General features: G+C 31.5%; 2 protein-coding genes and 2 long non-coding RNA genes across 5 annotated transcripts; 1 reads left to right on the top strand and 3 right to left on the bottom strand.

Moving 5' to 3' along the window:
- Positions 1–432: 432 nt before the first annotated feature.
- On the bottom strand, positions 433–1,169 carry LOC110226846. The gene is made up of 2 exons (XR_002330750.1): positions 759–1,169; positions 433–662 (listed from the first exon to the last, which is right to left on the bottom strand). It is a non-coding gene; the product is annotated as an uncharacterized LOC110226846 (long non-coding RNA).
- A 7,419-nt stretch (positions 1,170–8,588) lies between these two features.
- LOC110226776 lies at positions 8,589–10,152 on the top strand. Of its 2 annotated transcripts, none has more exons than XR_002330695.1 (2): positions 8,589–8,676; positions 9,794–10,152. It is a non-coding gene; the product is annotated as an uncharacterized LOC110226776 (long non-coding RNA). The 2 variants fall into 2 exon arrangements; XR_002330694.1 differs by having other exon boundaries at positions 8,597–8,676; positions 9,751–10,152.
- LOC9303230 (protein SHORT HYPOCOTYL IN WHITE LIGHT 1) lies at positions 10,027–11,837 on the bottom strand. Its single transcript, XM_021019438.1, has 4 exons — positions 11,544–11,837; positions 11,237–11,464; positions 11,066–11,131; positions 10,027–10,517 (listed from the first exon to the last, which is right to left on the bottom strand). Exons 1-4 carry the CDS (start codon positions 11,718–11,720, stop codon positions 10,362–10,364), a joined length of 627 nt encoding a protein of 208 aa, XP_020875097.1. The 5' UTR covers positions 11,721–11,837; the 3' UTR covers positions 10,027–10,361.
- A 2,257-nt stretch (positions 11,838–14,094) lies between these two features.
- LOC9303229 (fatty acyl-CoA reductase 3) lies at positions 14,095–18,907 on the bottom strand. Its single transcript, XM_002867111.2, has 10 exons — positions 18,750–18,907; positions 17,643–17,746; positions 16,823–17,025; positions 16,393–16,493; positions 15,580–15,772; positions 15,296–15,457; positions 15,119–15,200; positions 14,748–15,014; positions 14,524–14,651; positions 14,095–14,412 (listed from the first exon to the last, which is right to left on the bottom strand). The coding sequence occupies exons 1-10, from the start codon at positions 18,838–18,840 to the stop codon at positions 14,262–14,264; spliced, it is 1,482 nt and encodes a 493-aa protein (XP_002867157.1). The 5' UTR covers positions 18,841–18,907; the 3' UTR covers positions 14,095–14,261.
- Between the last annotated feature and the right edge of the window lie 1,544 nt (positions 18,908–20,451).

Below are 20,451 nucleotides of genomic sequence, written 5' to 3'. Positions count from 1 at the left end.
GCATTAGTTCAGGTTTCGATTTTGAATTATTTTTAGGTTTGGGTTTAAATCGACTGGAGGTCATAGTTTGGGTTGGAAAAACCCGCCACACAAATAGTTGAGATTGAAAAAGACCGTTTTCCCGTGTAAACTCTTCAAAACTACCACTTTCTTGTGGTAGAGATGACATGAAGAGACCAAAATACCCTTATATTAATAGGAAGCAAGACATATTTTTATTCTCTTCTTTTTCTTTATTTTAATATTTTTTGTCCAACATTATCAATTCATCGAAATAGTTTCGTCAAAGATGATATCACACACATATATGGACAACAACCAAATATACATGTCTAAATTTGTCCACCAAACTAAAAATTATAAGTATATATATATATATATATATATATATCATGAAATAAATACAAATAAGTCTGTAGTATCTGCTTCGCATGGACAAAAAAAACCATATATATACATCTTGGACCAATAATCGTCGATAACGTTTGCTTGAAATTTTTAATCTGGTAAATGGACAATATTTTTAAAGTAATAAAAGCATGAACAAAAAAATGTAATCAGATTTCTATTAGTCTATTACTTAAGTAGACAACATTTCAGATTCAGATCAATGATATTGTCCACAACATCTTTGGTTTCCTCATAAACATCTTCTTCTCTGTCTGGCCAAAATGACGAAGTATTAGAACTATATGTTGATTGATATAATAATAGTAGACAATATATGTTGATTGATATAAGAATAATGGACAATATACATCTTCAGTTTCCTCGTAGACATCTTTTTCTTCGTCTTCAGTTTTCTAGTAGACATCTTTGTCTTCTTTTTTCTCTCGTAGACAACAAACATTTAATATGCATAATATCGAAATTGAATAACCAATTAAAAACAAAATTAAAACCAGTGAATCGTCAATTTAGATGGGAGAATGAACTTGATTTAGATAGGAAAACTAAAAGATCTATTCTTGAGGATATCAAAATTTATAGATCTGAATTTTTTGATCCACAATAGTGATATAGAAGAGAAGAAGACGATGGTGGAGATGGAAATAGATCTAATTAACTTCAAACAAATCTTAGATCTAAACAGAGAAAGGAAAGAAAAAAGAGAAAGAGAGAAAGGAAGAGGATAAAGAGAGAGAGGAAGAGAGAGAGAGCATGAAACGATAAAAAAAGAGAAGAAGAGAAGATATTTGTGTGTGTGTTTGTGGAGAAAATGGAAATTTGTGTGTGTTTGTGGAGAAAATAAGGAGTAAATGGTCATTTCTAATTTTACAAAGTGGTATGGAGGAAAAGTTTTTTAAAATATGGTATTTTTGTAGGAAAAACTTGAGAAAGTGGTAGATTTGGCAAATTTCACCGTAATTAAGTGTCATCCTTCTTCATATACCGATATACAGGGCCGTCTCTGAGCACAGCAAGGTGAAACAATTGTTTTGGGCCCCCAAAATTCTAGACATTTCTTCTTTACAAAATAGGCCCCCAAATTATTTTATTTTTATAAAATGGCCCCCAATTTTAGAAACTACTATAAAACCCTTAAATTTTTTTAAACCCCCAAAATTTCAGGGCCGCCCTGCCGATATACGACACCGGTTCCATGATGATGGCTCACGACCGGCCCCAGCGTCTTATTAAGACCTATCTAATCAATATAATTTGATTATGATTTTCTACTTGTAATACTGCGTGAGCACCTTTAAGATTATCTTTTTCCTAATCGAAAATTAACCTTTGTAGATGTTTACCAAAATTTTTTTAAGTGTTTATTAATTAATATATGCGTAAGCAAAGGTGATATATCAACGACACTCACTTGGTTGCTCTAGGGCCGGGTCCTCGATTTGACGAGCTTTCTAATTCTTTGATCTTCTAATTAAGACAATTGATTTGGATAAGCTTGTCTGTTTCTAAATCTATGATCGCTCGTACACGCATGCAAATTTGATAGTAGTCTTACGTGCCCACTACTATAATTATTTTCAAAAAAAATTTCGTATGTCGATTTATCTATTGTTAGACACAAAAGTTAACAGAAAACAACTAATATTTTATGAAATGGAAAAACAAATGTTGCAAAATGTCTTAACAGATAGCTTTAATTAGATCTTTTCTAGTGGATCAGGTCTTTAGATCACATCCAATTAAAAACTATATAAAAGTAGAGGTTAATCTACTGATTTCCAACTTATATTATATACTATAACAAATATAATAAATTATTGATAAAATGCAATTTACTTTATAGGAATATGTTAACGATGAACAACATGCAAGGGAATATGCTTCTTTTGTTTGGCAGCAGAGTCTCTCGTTTCTGTCAGAATCTTCCTTTAGCTTTAGGTAGATTAAAAATACCAAACTAGTACATATATATAATTAAAATATTTATTTACTATAATCATGAGTAGTAAACCTTTTCCACGTTTTAAATCTTTCTAATGTAATTTAGCTATCAATATCATTCACAATATAATTATAGTATACGTTTCATGTTTTAATTTACTTGGAAATGATTAATTGTGTATATAGTGTAAGTGTATATAACGAACAAACTTTCATTGATCAACTAATAAAGACTAGTACTTTTAAGTACATCATCATTATTTTGCAAAACACTAAATATATAACTCTAGTGTGTTACAACTAATATTTTGCTCTAATTTGATAAACCGGTCACCATTTATTTTTTTATTCAAATTACTAAAATACAACTTCGTATATGTTGTTTGACCTAATTTTTACTAGACATTTTGTGTTTAGTAATTGAGTAAAAAAATAACATTCCAATTGAGATGTAAAACATGTGATTCAGAATTCATCTGCATAGTGGTGCAGATAGAACACGATCCTTGATGTTATAGATATATATGCACTGACATATATAGACTTATCAAGTGCTGACGATTAACTAATTGTAGAATCATATACCGTGTTGACTTATCCCTTGTCGGACATAAATGTTCATGTTTACGAGAATATATATAATGTGCCGTCAAATATATATGCGATTGATCGTTACTTAAAAAGTAATGCATATGCTTTTATTCTGCACCTGACAGTTGACTTCGATATAAGCTGAGTCTACTTCTCTAATTTGGGTGAATGGAATATTTGTATACGTCAAGATGAAAAAAAAAAAAAGGACGCCTTTTGTAAGAATATATATGACAACGTCACATGGAAATTATCCAAGTGCATGCAATTAGCCTTATTCGCTAGAGGAGTTTTTTTTCACCTAACGGATTTAGATTCAAATGTGCTACATATGTGAAAAATGATTTATGTTTTTACATGTTATATATAAGATTCATCCAAGGTGTAAGAAAACTATGAATCGGATTTGTTTTTTTTTTTCTTTTTTTACTAATTCTTGTTTTAAATCATTTGCAAAGAGTCATATTTGAAATTCTAAGTCCTAAAAGAGCGAACATAATAAGTAGGCGACATAAATTTCTGTAAATTCTCACAAGTTGACGAGCATATTTCTTTAACTGAATTTCTTTTAGAAATTTTATTTTCTGGAGATATATAGTTTATTGAAGACAAAAACTTTGTACATCCCTCGGTATATATAAGTAGTATATATACACTGAGATCAGTGGCGGAGGCAATGAAGAATCATAGGGATCATGTGACACCCATGAAATTATGATTTTTAGTTTAACTTTTGTTAAAATAATTATTTAACACATGTCCAAGTAGTTATTGACACCTCTAACAAATTTTATTGACCCCTCTCAAATCCATAACTGTAGTTTAAAGATTAATATTTAATATTATAAAGTTTGCAGTTTAATAATATTTAACACAAAACAAGTTTAAAATATAAATTTGCTACTAATTTTCTTTACTGTTTAGCATATTAACATTATCGTTGGGCATTTTTGACAAACTGTTGGGCTTTAACGAAATTTTAATTGATTTTGTTGCTTAATTACTTAATTAAAAAATAATATTTTTCGGAATAAGTTGATTAAAAAAAAATCAATCCCTAAATGTCGATAATAAAATTCTCCAAAAATGTCATTAAAATAAATATTTGTAGCCAAAAAAATTAAAGATGTCATTACAAATATTCACAAAGATGTTTACCAAAAAAAAAATATTCATCTTAAAGATAAATCATACGCTCAGTTACAATTTTTAGAAAATGTTATAAAAATGAATATTTGCATTGATATTTTCTAATAAAATTAATATTCACAAAATAAAAAAAAACCATAACTCATTTTTCTGGCCCCGCCATTGACTGAGATAGTGTGCATTGTGTCTCTGTGTATATATATGTGTACCACTAAGTGGGAATAAAAAGGTACATACGAACACAGACTTCAAAATGCATCTTAGTGGAATTTCATACACCCACTAATCTTTTGGCATTATTGTCGACTTTTAGGCTTTTGTGGGTGTTTTAGTTGTTTTTTTTTTAGATGAAAAATATATGCCAATGTATCGTAATTTGTAAGTGCATTAGAACATATCTGCTTTTAACATCTACCTTATAAACTTCTCTTCTACCTGAGTTAACATAAAGAAAGAAAAGAAGAAAGAAAGAACAAGTATTGCAATATAGCTAGTGACTTAATTTAATTCTAAGCCCACAGTCGACCCGCTAGGAGTATAACGATTAAAATATAGTTTAGAAAGCTAACAACAAATCCAATAGAAGCCAAAGATTTAGTCTTATGAGCTGGCATATAAATCAAGCCGAATCTATACCAAACATTTTAAAGCAAAACCGAAAAACAATCGTTTATAAATTCCTCGTTTTATTATTATACAAAACCAATAAACTTATGAAAGTCCGTGACTTGTTTGTATTTTTCATAGAGTACAATATTACAACTAAGCAAATTGTATCCTAAGTTCCTAACTATACAACCATAAGTCGATAACCCAAATATAAAACCTAAAGATTATCGTACATCCAATCTAAAGCATAAAATCTAAAACAGTGATGGGTAGGCCTTGCATGAAGGTTGACATACTGTAGCGGTGAAGGAAATAGAGAACCTTTTTACCTTGAAGGAAAAAAAAATGTTTGAGAAAGAAAGGTTGATTTGTGAACAAAAAAATAAAGAAGATTTTATTGGTTTGGTTTGGTTTGGGATGGGATCGGTTTATTTCAATTAACCCGCATTATACACACCTAAATTTTCTTGACCAATAGACTTAATTTGGTTTATTTTAATTTTGAGGGATTAGACAAAAATAAACAATGTTTAGGCGAATCAGATTTATACAATTTTTGTTATTGGGCCGAGTAAGGCCTACTAACGAGAAACTAAATAATTCGTTTTTCATCTCCTAATCAGAGAAATCTAAATACCAAAACATAGGAAAAACTACAAAATCTACCACATTTTTCTAATTTTTTTCAAAATCTACCACATTTCTCTTCATCTTTCAACTCATACCACATTTTACTGTAGATTGACAATTTTGCCCTCACAGTTGATGACAGTTTTCACGACTTGACAACCTGCACTTTTTTCCTTCCCTATTAATCTCTCCTCTCTTGAAATCTGTGCGCTTTAACCCCACATTATTATTCCCTTGAGAGAAAACGAAAAGTTTTCGTCTCTCTCACTTTCCCTTTCCATGTCTCTTTCTTATTCAGATCTTGTCTCATAATAAACGCTTTCGTTTTTGTCTCCAGATCTTGTCCCCAACTGGAAATTCTCTGTTGCATCTAGATCTTGTTCCCGATTTCATCATCTTGCTCTATTATCATGAATCCCACATCTTGTCCACCAATTGTTCTCATTTAAGGATTTCGAATTTTATTTAGATTTTTTACCATCTATTTTGGTCCATAGATTAGTTGAGCATTATTGTCTTCACCTACCCGGATTATTGAATTTTTTTTCCTTCTATTTGCAGAATAACAAAAAATCCAGTTGTCCCCGAGTAAATCCAGATCTCTGGCGGACACTTTCGTCTCTCTCTCACTTTCCCTTTCTCTTTCTTCTTCAGATCTTGTCTCATAATAAACGCTTTCGTTTCTGTCTCCAGATCTTGTCCCCGATTGGAAATTCTATGTTACGTCCAGATCTTGTCCCCGATTTTATTATCTTGCTCTATTATCATGAATCTCACATCTTGTCCACTAATTGTTCTCATTTAAGGGTTTCGAATTTTATTTAGATTTGTTCTCATTAGTTGAGCATTATTGTCTTCACCTACCCAGATTATTGAATTTTTTTTTTCTTCTATTGCAAAATAACAAAAAAAATCCAGTTGTCCCCGAGTAAATCCAGATCTCTGGCGGACAAAACTACACCATCTGACGATGGACAGTCAAGAAAATTGGATGATAAACATCATCACGCTCAATTTTTGATTTAATTATATTACTCATTCCTTTTGACTTGTCCCCGATCTAATTCTATTACCCATTCTATCTGAACTTGTCTCCGATCTAATTATATTACTCATTCGATATGAACTTGTCCCCAATCTAATTCTATTACTCATTCGATATGAACTTGTCCCCGATCTAATTCTATTGCCCATTCGATCTGAACTTGTACTCATCTAATTATATCACCCATTCAATCTTGAGCGTGATCTAATTCTATTACTCATTCGATATGAACTTGTCCCCGATCTAATTCTATTACCCATTCGATCTGAACTTGTACTCATTCGAAATGAACTTGTCCCCGAACTAATTCTATTATTCATTCGATATGAACTTGTCCCCGATCTAATTCTATTACCCATTCGATCTGAACTTGTCCTCGAACTAATTATATCACATATTCAATCTGAATTTGTCCATGATCTAATTATATCACCCATTCAATCTGAATTTGTCCCTGATATAATATATTATTTAAATAACTGTGCAGCATTTATTGCAGACCTGCTCCTTCTTTGGAAGCACCAAACGAAACTGTCTTGTCTCTGACACAGACTCTGTCCCAAGTCTGTCTCTGACACAGACTCTGTCCCAATCAGAGGTATTTTGGTCCAGCATTCCACATGTGCTATTGGAATATGGTAGATTTTGAAAGTTTTTTGAAATTGTGGTAGATTTTGAATGCCACTTGTTGAAATGTGGTAGATTTTGTAATATTCCCCAAAACATACCGAATCGTTGCAACCGGACCGACCATAATGCCAATTTTAGTTTAAGAAAGATAAAAAAAAAAAAAAAAAAGTTTCCCGCAATTATAGAACAAACACACAACAATGGGGGTAATTCAAATGCAATCACAATACACAAAAAGCGATCAAAACAATTCTCTTCAGGGCTCCGGAGACTTGTGGCTGTGGCTTTTGTCTCTTCCTCTACTGTGTTATTTATTGTGCGTGTGGTTTTGGTTGTGTGATTGTTATGAGCGAGCTTCATGATACTGAAACTACAAGTTTTCCGAATCATCTTCTTTATAATGTGTCTGCTCTTTCTTCTCCTTCTTGCTATGTTCTGTTTCTCCTCAATCTTCTTCTCAACAACTTGTATACTCTTTTCTACTTAAGCTTTTGTGCCTCTCTTCTATATTTCAGACAATATAACTTGTTAAACTTCTAAACATTGTCATTAGCCTTCGCTCTTTCCATCTCCCTCAAATTAAACTGCAATTCCTCTTCTTTATTGAACAAGGCATGCATCTTTCACAACTTGATAACTCTCTTCTTTAACATTCTTGCTCAGATTCTCATCAGTGACAAGAGCTTCAAGTAATCTATTGTTTTCATTTTCTCCACTCTTTTATACTAGTCAATGAACACAGATTCTTTCCCATCCACAGCAGAAAGTGATTCACCTGCTTCAATCCTAATTCTTGAGCAATTCAGCTTCTTTCCACACAGGCTGCTCTATCGTTTGGCTACACAATCAGTCGCTACATGTTTCAAAGCTAATGCCAAAAATATCATCCATTGCTTTCTTGCTAGTCATCTCTTGTAACAGCCTTCATGAGCACGTGCAAGACTCTCCTTGGTTGATTCCATCTCAATCTTCATAGCCTCAATATCCAAATCCTGAACAGAATTATCATCTTCTACTTGTTCTCTTTCGCTTGAATCTTGGCTAATGAGAGCACGTGCGAGACTCTTATTGCTCTATGCTTTCTAAGTGAAAAAAAAAGGAAACAACAAAGAAGAGTTTAAAAAAAAAGGAAACAACAAAGAAGAGTTAAAAAAAAAGAAGGAAACTTTGAATCCCAAACACAATTTATAAATAAAGAGAGTCTCGAGCCTTCTCTTCTCTATGTGTAATCGTTTTGGTTTCAGAGAAACAAACATAGAGAGAATTATAAAGTGAGAGAGATGAAATTACATACGCAATTGCTCTGATTTTTCACCTTTCTCTTCTTCGATTCCTGATTTTATTTCGTCTCTGATGATGCTCTGATTCTTCTTCTCCCTTTGTCTCTCGATATCTTCTCTCAGTCTCCGACGTCGGAAGTTTTCTACTGTTGTTTGACTTCAAAGGACGTCGGACTTTGTTTACACTCTCTTCAATGCCACAGTTCATCGGAATCTTTTGCGTTTCTCAGTCACAAACACGCTCTGGTTCATCGGATGATCGGAAGCTTTTGCGTTTATCAGTCCGTGACTCACGGACATGGTGGTGGAGGACTGCAATCTCATCTTCAGCCCAACGAAAAGCAAAAGGATTTTCAGCCCATATCATACTCACAAGCCCATGAACAAATTGAGGTCTATTTTCTATCCCAGTTTTTTTTTTCCATTAAGAATGGGTTTTCTTAAAAAAAAAAAATTATTATGGATTTTCAATCTACAGTACGTATCGATGATATGAAAACTAACAGGATTTTGGATCCAGCATTAGTCGTTAGAGATTCCACATATTCAATTTGTTTTCATATCATCTTTATTTGGATTTTAGTATCCAAGTTTTTAATTTGAGTTTTAAAAATAGTTTTAAAATTTTGTTATTTTTTATTCGGATTTTTAAAGATTTTTTTTAATTTTTTGGTTTTTTTTTTTCTTGTTTTGATAATAAATTTACATAAGGATGAAATGAAAATTAATCGGATTTTGGATCCAGCATTAGTCGTTAGCGATTCCATATATTCAACTTGTTTTCATATCATTTTTATGTGGATTTTTGTATCCAAGTTTTGAATTCGAGTTTTAAAAATAGCTTTAAAATTTTTGATATTTTTTTATTCGGATTTTTAGAGGTTTTTTGTTTATATTATTTTTATTTTTATTGTCTTGATACTAAATTTACATAACGATTATATGAAAACTAACCGAATTTTGGATCCAGCATTAGTCGTTAGCGATTCTAAATATTCAACTTGCTTTCATCTCATCTTTATGTAGATTTTATATCTAAGTTTTTAATTCAAATTTTAAAAATAGCTTTTAAAAATTTGGTATTTTTTCCGGATTTTTAGAGGTTATTATTTTTTTTTTAATTTTATTATTTTGATACTAAATTTACATAACAAAGATATGAAAACTAACCGGAGTTTGGATCCAACATTAGTCGTTAGCGATTCTAAATATTCAAATTGTTTTCAAATCATCTTTATGTAGATTTTAGTATCCAAATTTTTAACTCGAATTTTTTAAATAGTTTTAAAATTTTGATATTTTTTTCATATTTTGAAAGGTTTTTTTCTCTAGTGTTTGTTTTTTTAGTTTTGTTGTTTTCATACTAAATTTACATAATGATATATGAAAACTAACCAAATTTTGGATTCTGAATTAGTCGTTAGAGATTCCACTAATTCAACTTGTTTTCACATCATCATTATGTAGATTTCAGAATTCAAGTTCTTAATTCGGATTTTTAAAATAGTAGCTTTAAGGCATTGAACTCTGCTTCTCGTGGATCATGGAACTGCAACACATGAGATCTCCGAACAAGTGCAAGTGAAGTATTGTACATCATCCACCAAACTTTGATATTGTTGAATCGGCCACTATGGGACTGTTCTGGCGGCAACCTTTGACTTGGTGTTGATTGGAGCAAGTCAAGAATTGCTTTCTCTTTGTTGAATCACTATTCGAGAGCAGATAATAGAAGGAGAGGGGTGAAGAAATTGAAGTCTACTAATTTTGGTAAGACTACAAGGAAAATGGTATGTTCTATATATTTGGTTTCATTTATTTAGAAACTAATAAAACATGGTCACCATTGGCGACGACTTAGTTGAGCAACACACCAGCTTCCATAGCTGACTTTGTGAATGCTACAAATATTACACTTTTTTACTTACTAAATCATCAGACGCTGCCAATGTACATCCCCTGTAACTGCTTTCTGACTCTGAACTCAGCTGTGGTTTTATTGCCTTGGAAGAACCTAAACCCCATTATGGCTCCCAAAAGTCAGAAATTCTGATTTCTACAAGTGTAAAGCGAATTCATCAGGAAACTGGTTGCACCCCGTTCCATGCACGAGGGTCATCAGCGAGTTCATTGATCCTATTGTTGCGGCTCTCTTGCATGTATGCTACACCGGCCCAAAGTCCACGTATAAGTAGAATGCTCGTAAATACAATAGTTCCAAGTGTGCAAGCTACCTGCGTTCCACCATGGAAATGACATTAAAAGCCAAACCAAACCGAAAAAAATGCTACCACGCTGTTCAGTAAGTAACACAGAGCATTGCCCCTTTCAATGACATAAAGTTGGCTAAACATTGAAGAATATGAACATTAGCTCAAGTATTCAAAAACTTCAGGGCAAGTCAACTAATGAATTAAGTAAGATCCATTCATTTACTATGGATGAGAAGAACATAACAGAATGTATGACTTAAAGAAAATCCCTGAAACTGGATTCAATGCAACTCATCAACAAAGTTGTAAGCTTGATGCTACCCTCTCTATTCAAATTTATGGTAGATACAGAATCCTGCCAAAGTCAGTGAATCCAAAAACGACGATATAGCAACCAAAGGGCAACAAAACAAACCACTCCTTGTTAGCTTCCGAAAGAACTAAACGATAATCTAAAACATGCTGTGATAATCGAATAACACGGACATTGTTCCAAGTTCAATTCTTTTAACAACAGCTAATAACAATTCTTTACAATTATACAATTCAGTGGACTTCATAGTAATTACCTCGAGGAAAGCCTTCAAGATCCACAAAAATGCAAGAATTAGTACTCCATTCACTGAAAAACCCACCTAAATTGAACCAAAAGTAAGTCTCTTTTAAGATTATAGATTTGATTAAATACTCGAAAGGATTATCATTCATCAATGTAATCGAAGAATCAGCTCGAGACTTACGAGCTTCGTAGAGATCGAAACAGGCAAAATTGATCGGACAGCTTTCCTCGCTCTCTTCGAAATCTTTCTGAAAACGTTCTCAACAAATCTAAGTAACAGATCCAAGCTTCTATCTTCTTCCTCGTGATCATCTTCGTCTTCTTCTCCATCGTAATCCTCATCGAACCCATACTCCGGTTTGATCTTCCGGTTCCAGCTCCTCGTATCGTCGGCGAAATCATCCCTTCCCTAATGAAACCCAATAAAAAAGTTGAGAAATTGAAGCTCTTGTGTACAAGTAGAGGAACAGAAAATCGAATATATATACGTTGATGAAATCGCGGGATCGCCGGGAAGCAAGAAGGGGATAAGGGAAATCAGAGATCCTGGTTCTGGTGAAGATTAGGGTTTTGGGAGAGAAGATGAAGAAGGAGAGAGGCGATCGTTTTAGGGAAGAGAGAAGCGCCAGAGAAGAAGGCGATGAGATTGAGGCGGAAAATGGCATCGTTCGTTATGCATCCGAACGCTCACTTTTTTTTTTTTCCTCTGTTTTTGAAGAAATTTAGCTCCACGGTCAATATTATGTCATAGCCCTCACTACTTGAAATTAATCTCTTACTACCAAAAAGATTTTGGTATGATTGTCTCGGCTTGAAGGTCAAGAACATATATCCGTTCGTGTTCGATTGTACTATGAGTTTCTACTTAAGTGTTTTGTCCGTGCTAGAGATGTGGGAAACTGTTTGGCACAGCAATGCCTAAATCCTCAAATGCTAAAAATGTTTCCCTACCATTCTTCTTAGAAGCCACAATGTTTTGATATGATGTGTTTACAATAGTGGTAGACCTAGAAAATTGTAATCTAGCTAGGAGTAGTAAAAGAAAGGTCATTTTGTTCATTTTGAAACTAAAGGTGCTACTTTGGTATTTGGTAATTGGACTGTTTCATGGACATATGATCAATTAACTCTAAAAGGAAATCTTAAAACAACGAAATGTATTTTAAAATAGATGGAATAATTGTTTCCGATTTTATATACTACTAGATCATGACCCGCACATACGTGCGGGGTTTCATATTTTTTAAAAAGTTCTAACAAATTTTAATTCAATATAGATTATTTCGTTGTTTTATAATATATATTTTAGTGTATTAGATTTGGATTCACACGTACGTGTAGAGATATTTGTATAGAAATTGTTTTATAGATTTTAAAAATATAAAATATTTTGTTGTATTAGTGAACTTTATAATAGTACAAATATTATAAAATTAGAGTAATAAACGAAATTCAGATGCGTTAGTGCATAGTTATATTTTAATATCTCGACCTACACGTACGTGCGAAATTATATTTAAGATAAAACTAAGATATAATTTAGTTGCAAAAGTTAAATGATGTTACTTTTTTTATTTTCTAAACTAATCAAAACATTTCTAATAGTTTGATTACATGTGTTAAATAGGATATAGATTCGGTTTGAGTTTGGTTATTTCATGTATATTAGCTAGACGTAACTATTTTAGAACGGGAAACATATCCCGTCCTATATCTGTCATAAATTCTTGGTCCCATAACCCGTTTTGTATACGTGAAATAAAAATATGACAGTCCAGTATCCGGCATAAATAGAATATGTGTAACTGAAAACGTACGTATATGGTTATGTATGTAAACAAATTTATTTTATATAGTGCTCATAACCTGAACTCATACCAATTGGGTATTTAGTTTGATTTTTAATTTATGTTCCCCTCTCATCCCGTCTCGTAATTCCTATTTTCATTTCATTCCATTAAAATCATGTTCCAAATTCTTGTTTGCGTACTTTTAAATACCATACAATACATACTGTGAGTTTTGCAGATTAATATATATGTTGCTAAAGTTACAAATATATTTTAACAAATTTATTAATGTTTCTTTCCTTAGCTAAATTTTGCATATTCTTCTTTTTATTGTTTAATCATAATTAATTTGATTTTTGGACTAAAAATAAAAATTTGAGATACATCTCTAAAAGGGATATGCTATTGCTGCATAATTTGTTTTGAATTCAAAATATATAATTAGTTTACATTATTTGAAAACTGTGTGCAATATATTAGGGATTTATTTAAGGAAAATCCGGTTGGAAAACAAAAAATAAAACGCAAAATAATTTAGAAATTAATATATACAATCTATTGTTAGATATTTATCAAACTTGCTTTAAACGAAGGCTATAATGATAATTACTTTAAATTTATTATTATTTGAGATTATTTCATCATAAATATAAAGAGTTGTTAATACCTAATATCGTATTTTAGAAATTGTGAAATAAAATTTTGTTTTATATTTTAAAATTTGTGAAAATATTATAACAAAACTGAATCTTAAAATATTTGTATTTAGTTTTCTTACGAAATTTTAAATTTAATCTTAAAGTCCTCCATTGATAAATCTTTTAAACGATAGTGTTTTTAATTTTGAATTAAAATGATATTATTTTTCTTTTTATTTTTGATATAGAATAGTCTATTAAATGTTGTTTTATTTTTGAATTAAAATCTTAGTTGGATATCAAATCTTAGTTTTTCAATTCCTATTGGTTAACAATTTTTTAAAAATTACTTTCAAATTTTCGTTTATAATTAATAAGAGAGAGAAAATTATTTTATTTTTTTGGAAATTAATAATTATTTAAAAGAATTAAACAATTTTTTATTTAAATATATTAATTTTGTGATTACTATTGTATCCTTAATGAAGTTATTTAAAAACACTAAAAACCAATGGCATTTTTTGTAATATTTTACCCTTCATAAGGTTATTTAATATTTAGTGATTCCCAATTAATAATATAGATTAAAAAATACATGGCGTTGAAGAGAATTACATCTAATATATAATTTTATTATAGAGATAAAACAGCCCAGGTCTATATAGCCGAATTTAGAAACATAGTCGAATGAGCAGATCAAAGAGAACTATAGTGTGCACATAATGTATACTCGTTGTAATACAATAAGATAAAGATTATAAAATTAAAATTAAAATTATTAGAAGACATACTTAAGCAGCCCAATAACATGTGTATTCAAAAAATAGTCGTCCCAATCGATAACCTCTGGATCGAAATAGAACATCTCGCTTTCGACTCCCGTCTTCGATACCATTTTTTGCAATTTTTCTGTGTTTGTATCATCAAATCTGCATATATACATAATCCGGTTGATTAGTACAATATGATTTTAATCTCAAACCATATTAAACCATACAAACAATTAAGGAACCAAATTAGAAACTGAAAATTTTACTTACATTCCATAGAAAAAGAGGTAAGGCTGATAGAGATCAACAAGCCGGTATATAAAATTTATTTTTCTATGGAAGTACTTAAATTCCTTCTCCAACAACTTGCAAAGTACCATGTTTACCAATTCAAGTCCCTGAAATGAACCAAATAAATCATATAGTTATTTAGGAACCATATATGGGTTATTCATAGATCTAAAAAACACTAGATATATCGTTAGTACTATTACCTTCAATGAAATCAAGTAACGTATGGTCATGTATCTATGGAAACTACGCATAGAACTCAGAATCTCAATGTTCCCGACCCGAACGACCTTCCCTTCTTTGTTGATCCACGGGTTGGTTGAGAAATACCGATACGCTAATTCAGGAAATTTTGCATTTTTCATCGGATTCCTAAGTGAAGAACCCACATGGTAAATAATCTCTTCTTGTTTACCGGCTTGAGCGGCCATTGATACTAGAATCGAATTTACTACCATATCCGCAGGCAGCTGATCCCATCGTACATGTCCAAAATATCAAATGAAGATGAGTAAATGAAAAATATTAAAGTCGAATGTCGAATGTAGATTAAGATGAATGTTAAAGTAGGTACCACATCGGAAATAGCATTAAGATCACAAAGAAAGCACGTGAGTTTGCCTTTGCCGTATCCAACAGCTAAACTATCAATGGTCCTGCACATTGAAGAGTAGTTATTTCATTGCCTTGACTAGTAAACTATCAATATCATTTCTATATTTTCTAGCAAAGGAGAGTTTGATAATTTTACCTGATGCCCTCAGTCCAACCAGGGAATGGTTCTTTGAATGTGCTGGTAATAATTGAAGGACGAAGCAACACAAGTGATAGATTTTCCCTTTTTGTCCCAACCATCATCTCCCCCATTGCCTTGGTGAACACATATGTGTTTGGCCATCCGTACACCTTTGCCCTATCATTGATTTCAAAACATAACCATTCTTCTTTCAAAGTTTAACACTAATTGACATTTTTATTTGCAACATAAAAGATATATATATATATATATATATATATATAAGTAGGAATATGAACCTCCTGAGTCCGAGATCCTTCATGGCTTGTGTGACGGTTTCAGGAGAGGCTCCACTGGCTCGGAGCTGGTCAAGTTTCTCCTGAACGAATTTCTTCTCATGATTGATATCTAGACCGGTGGTTCCATTCAACGTCTCACCCATACGGTACGGTGTTTCCATTATCAAGCCAGATTTTTCTCCGCACACGTAAGCTTTGATACAAAATTCGTTAGTTGGTGGCATTTAATTACGAAAGAAGCTTTCTCACCGACATCTTAATAGTAAGCCAGATTTATTTTCAAACGAAAATGATCGGGTTACCTACCTAGTACAAAACCCGTCTTAAATAATTCAGGTTATATATTTAGTGTAAACAGTGATCAATGTCGATAGATTGTAAAAATAATGGAGAGTTGTTAGTTTTTCTTTTATTCTAATGTTGGTAGTTTTAGATGTCAAAATCGAGATAACCTATAGGCTACTTTACATTGGGGTCCTAATATATAGTCCTTTTCAATTGTTAATTATCTTTTGATATAAAAGTCTCGCACAAAAAAAAAAGGTATGGAACTCCAAAATAATGTATTAATATGTAGTTTCATACTTCTAAAGCAACCTTCTCGACCTTAAAAATATGAAATTGTAATTAAACGTGCGTATTGAGATCCTTCTAATCAAGATAGGTATTAGGAAATCGGATAGACTAGATGTTTATGTTCAATTCAAAGACTGGTTGACATGTAAGAACTCTGGTATGTAAATATATTTCACTTGCGATCTAATAAATACAAGTTATTTCAGTCTCATTGACAGCATAGTACTTTGAATATACCTGTTGATACATGAACAAGGATCTTAACCTTTGCACATCTCTTGGCAAAGTTCAAGACATTGAGAGCACCCAATGTGTTGATCCCAAGAGCTACATCGTATCTACAAATTAATTAAAATTCCTTTAATTTTACAGTATAAAAATGTAACTAAAAATTATAATTAGTAAAAAATATCCCTCGGAACAATGTTGATGGCGCTAATATGTTGTGGTAACATATTTTTTTTTCCGGGAAATCAAAATTTATTATTGCTAGGCGATATATATTTCAGAGAAAAAAAAATTACTAATTATATAACTTTTTTTTTAGGACTGTTAGTGATAACTAGAAATTGAGTTCATATTACAGATTCAAATCAATAATAAGATATTAGAATCAGTACGATGGGATAATTTTATTAAAACATAAACTTTTAAGATCAATAGGTACCTTTCATCAAACTTCGTAGTTGCAGCTAAATTAACAATGGCATCAACTTGGTGGATCATCTCATGAGCCAAGTCGAAGTCGTGAAGACCTAAATCCTCAAGGCAAATGTCTCCATCGATAATTGTGACTTTCTCTGATATAAGTTGATTTAGATTGGGACCATACTTCTCCTTCACCACCTTGAACAAATCTTTCCTCAAAATCTGCATTGATTTCAAACACCTCAAAAGTTCTAAAACTTCCATTATCATCAATCCACATGAGCTTTGGAAATATTTGAATAACACTATCACTATCATATACATATTAGTCATTATTTTATCAACGAATTTAATATATAAGGGATAATTGATTAAAATACACATGTTTTATTTAATTTATATATTAAACTACTAATATATACAGGTTTATTTTAGTAATATTTGGTAAATTTCCTGATTTTAGAAAAAATTATTATATATATATACACTAGTCACTTCATATTTCAGTTTTAAGATTTACATGTAGATAAAATATACACATAACAGCTAAGTTATCCATGGATGCAGTTTTGTTGTTGAGCTTTTTGTTTTTATACATTTTTTTTTTTTTAATATTTGGCATTCTAAGTTGAATAAACCAAACCAATGATTACATGTATATGAGTTTTTAGTGTTTGTTTTTAGTTGTTTTTTTCATAGGATTTTAATTAGTTAAGAAAAAGAAAGATGGGTGTCTAAACACTTTAAGCGACGAGTTCTTAAATAGAGTTTTTTTACCACAAATACCAAGCCTATCTAACAACCACAGACATTCAAAGCCTAAGTCTGTGGAAACAAACCTCGTCGTTAAACCTCTGGGTAGCAGATTTTCCATTTGATGCTCGTAGAAGGAGATACAGTTTCTTCACGTTTGGTGCCACCCTTAATATCTTCTCCACAAAAACTGCAATTAAATTTTATATGACTTTATAACCATACTTTAATAAATTTCAGAGCTAGTTTCATTTAATAAAGAAAGTTTATATATATATATATATATATATATGACGAAGAAGCAACTTGTGTTAATTACGACAATATACATATCCGCAGCCTGGTTTGGACCCCCAAATCTTGACCGGTTAAGACTAATACAAATCAGTGTTCTAAAAAGCGGTCTAGGCGGTCGCCTAGGTCCCGACTAGGTGCTAGACTCTCATGCGACGCCTAGATAACCGCTTTGACCGCTTAAAATTACATAGATTTTGTTTAATATATTTTTTCAATTTCAATTAGAGTTTTATTAATATATATAGTTATAAATATTCATATATTGTTTAATATAAATATAAATAAATTTTAGCTAGTTTTGTTTATAATTTCATAATTTTTAGTTTTATATAGATGTTTTATATATAATATTTTATGTTATAAACGTCTAAACCGCCTAGATCCCGATTAGACGTTCTAGGCGCTAGGCACTGGAACACCGCCCGCTTAGCGCCTAGCGCTTTATTGAACACTGATACAAATCAATTAAAGTGAGTCGCATAAGCTTTTCTTATATCAACCACAATTGTTATCGCTACAAGCATTTCCAATACGTAGAATTTCATTACCTCTAGAATTTCATTACCTCTACGTCAATTCGTCATACATGCATATAAAGTACAATCTATATATACCTTGATTATTATTATTTTGTTGTCACTAACATTCATTATGCGGGTAGGAATTCGCATGATAACACATCAACAGTTTTAGTGCAAACCACTTAAATATTGTTCTAGTCATACTTTCAAAATTTATAATAAGCTAATTGTTCAAGTGTAGCTCAAGTGTTTTCTTCGTAATATATACATACATAAATCATGAATCTTGTCTATAACTTCATAACTTATAAATAGTAATGATTCGTATATATATATAATTAAGGGGATAGAGAAAGAGAAAGAGAAGAGATTTACTATTTGCTAAGAACCCAGCAGCTCCAATGACCAATATGGACTTGTTGTCAAGGTACTTAAGAACACTTACGACCTCCGTTTCTGTCGACATAACTTATGTTTGAAAATGCGTTTGAGTGAGAGAAATAATGCAACAGAGTACAGCTGACATATCACATATCGGTTACTAAGATTTATAGTTTTTAGTCTTTACAAGGTGATATTAATGTGAGCACCTACCTACATTTTTGTTTTGTCCCAACTACTTTAAATTAGCTGTCAACAAATTTCACAACATATAGTATATCTTATAAATTTCAATTTTATATATCTAGATATGACGTGTTTAAATTAAACGTGGCTTAACTTGAGTATTTTGCCTACGAACCTACCCATGTTGAAGAACGAAAAAAAAGATTCCAAATTACAACAATCTTGATCCTAATTAATATGGTTAGTTAAGATATGATTCGGTTCTAATAATGGAAAACGTACATAGAAACGAAACCCAAAATAAAAACTACAAAACAGTATTTAAACACATTAATTTTTAAAATGTAAATTTCAAATTAGAAAAATAGAAAGAATAGGAAAAAATGTGCATTTGGAGGCAATTTCTGTTGCCACAAATGTATGGTTGGGCGAGATAGAATCCGACAGAGTAAAAGATAGAATCCGACAGAGTAAAACAATAAGATGATATGGAGATATCTAATTTTAGGCTTAAAAATTAGACAGCCTACCTTCTTTGTTTATAATAACAACGACTTTCAAGAAATGTTCAAAATAGCGGTTTGAGTGGTGCTCTAGGTGCCATATTTCATGACGATTATTTGATATATCATGACGATTATTTGATAGTTGCTGAGATTATACAAATTGTTATTTAAAGAAAGTTAGCGAAATTCATACAACAATAAAAAAAAGTTAGAGAGTTAGACAGTTCTAGATGGCATTAGGCGGGCGACGATATCATACGATTTTACATAGTCAACTACCATCTTATCTGTTCGGAACGAACCGCTATCGCTCATGACTTGTATTGTAGTCAGCCTCGGTGAGCGCCATAGTTTAAGTTTTCCTTATTCGTTAGCTGCTCAGTGCAGTCACGTCCGGGGTTCTTCACACCTGGATAGTACCATGACCCGTGTGCGCACCTCAAAGATATTGCATGCAAATGCAGAATTAACCACACTTGAGGCAAATGAGCGGTCAAATAGGTACCTACTCATGGTGACATAGTAGAATTGGGGGAAGCTGTAGGTATTATCACGGATCAATCGACGGGCGAACCCGGGACACATAAGAACTCTTGAATGGAAATGAAAAAGAGATGTAACTCCAGTTCCCCAGACAACGTCCTAGGCGTAGGGTAGATCATTCATCAATTTATTTTTTTTGTTCAAAATCATTAATTATTTGTTTTTTTTGTTCATTTCAGTGTAGGTTTTTTAATTTTTAATTACATAAAATTCATTATACGTTTTAACTTAAAAAGTACATGGTTTTCATAGATTCATAGTTAGCATATATAGTTTGATGTCAATTGAATTGATGTTAAGGTTATCTTGAAGTTGAATCTAATATTTCTGTTGAAATTCTGATGTAATTTGAAATTTAAGTTTACTTACAAAATTAAAATATTTTTGCAAATCATTATATTTTATAGAGAAATACTCTAAAATATCACACTACTAAATTTTTGTTCTATATTGTAAACGTT

Source organism: Arabidopsis lyrata (genome assembly GCF_000004255.2).
Source record: "Arabidopsis lyrata subsp. lyrata unplaced genomic scaffold ARALYscaffold_7, whole genome shotgun sequence".
Taxonomy (NCBI): domain Eukaryota; kingdom Viridiplantae; phylum Streptophyta; class Magnoliopsida; order Brassicales; family Brassicaceae; genus Arabidopsis; species Arabidopsis lyrata.
The sequence above is the reverse complement of the archived record's forward strand: the minus strand, read 5'-3'. Positions and strand labels throughout refer to the sequence as shown.

What these genes read in the sequence shown, in the direction of transcription:
- LOC9303230 (XM_021019438.1), bottom strand. Translation starts at nt 11,720, where the DNA reads ATGCCATTTTCCGCCTCAATCTCATCGCCTTCTTCTCTGGCGCTTCTC. An exon ending in TTTCGATCTCTACGAAGCTC is followed by an intron (nt 11,132 to 11,236) that starts GTAAGTCTCGAG and finishes GGTTCAATTTAG; the next exon opens with GTGGGTTTTTCAGTGAATGG. An exon ending in TCTTGAAGGCTTTCCTCGAG is followed by an intron (nt 10,518 to 11,065) that starts GTAATTACTATG and finishes GGTGGAACGCAG; the next exon opens with GTAGCTTGCACACTTGGAAC.
- LOC9303229 (XM_002867111.2), bottom strand. Translation starts at nt 18,840, where the DNA reads ATGTCGACAGAAACGGAGGTCGTAAGTGTTCTTAAGTACCTTGACAAC. An exon ending in TTAATGCTATTTCCGATGTG is followed by an intron (nt 15,015 to 15,118) that starts GTACCTACTTTA and finishes CGATGGGATCAG; the next exon opens with CTGCCTGCGGATATGGTAGT. An exon ending in GTTACTTGATTTCATTGAAG is followed by an intron (nt 14,652 to 14,747) that starts GTAATAGTACTA and finishes GGTTCATTTCAG; the next exon opens with GGACTTGAATTGGTAAACAT.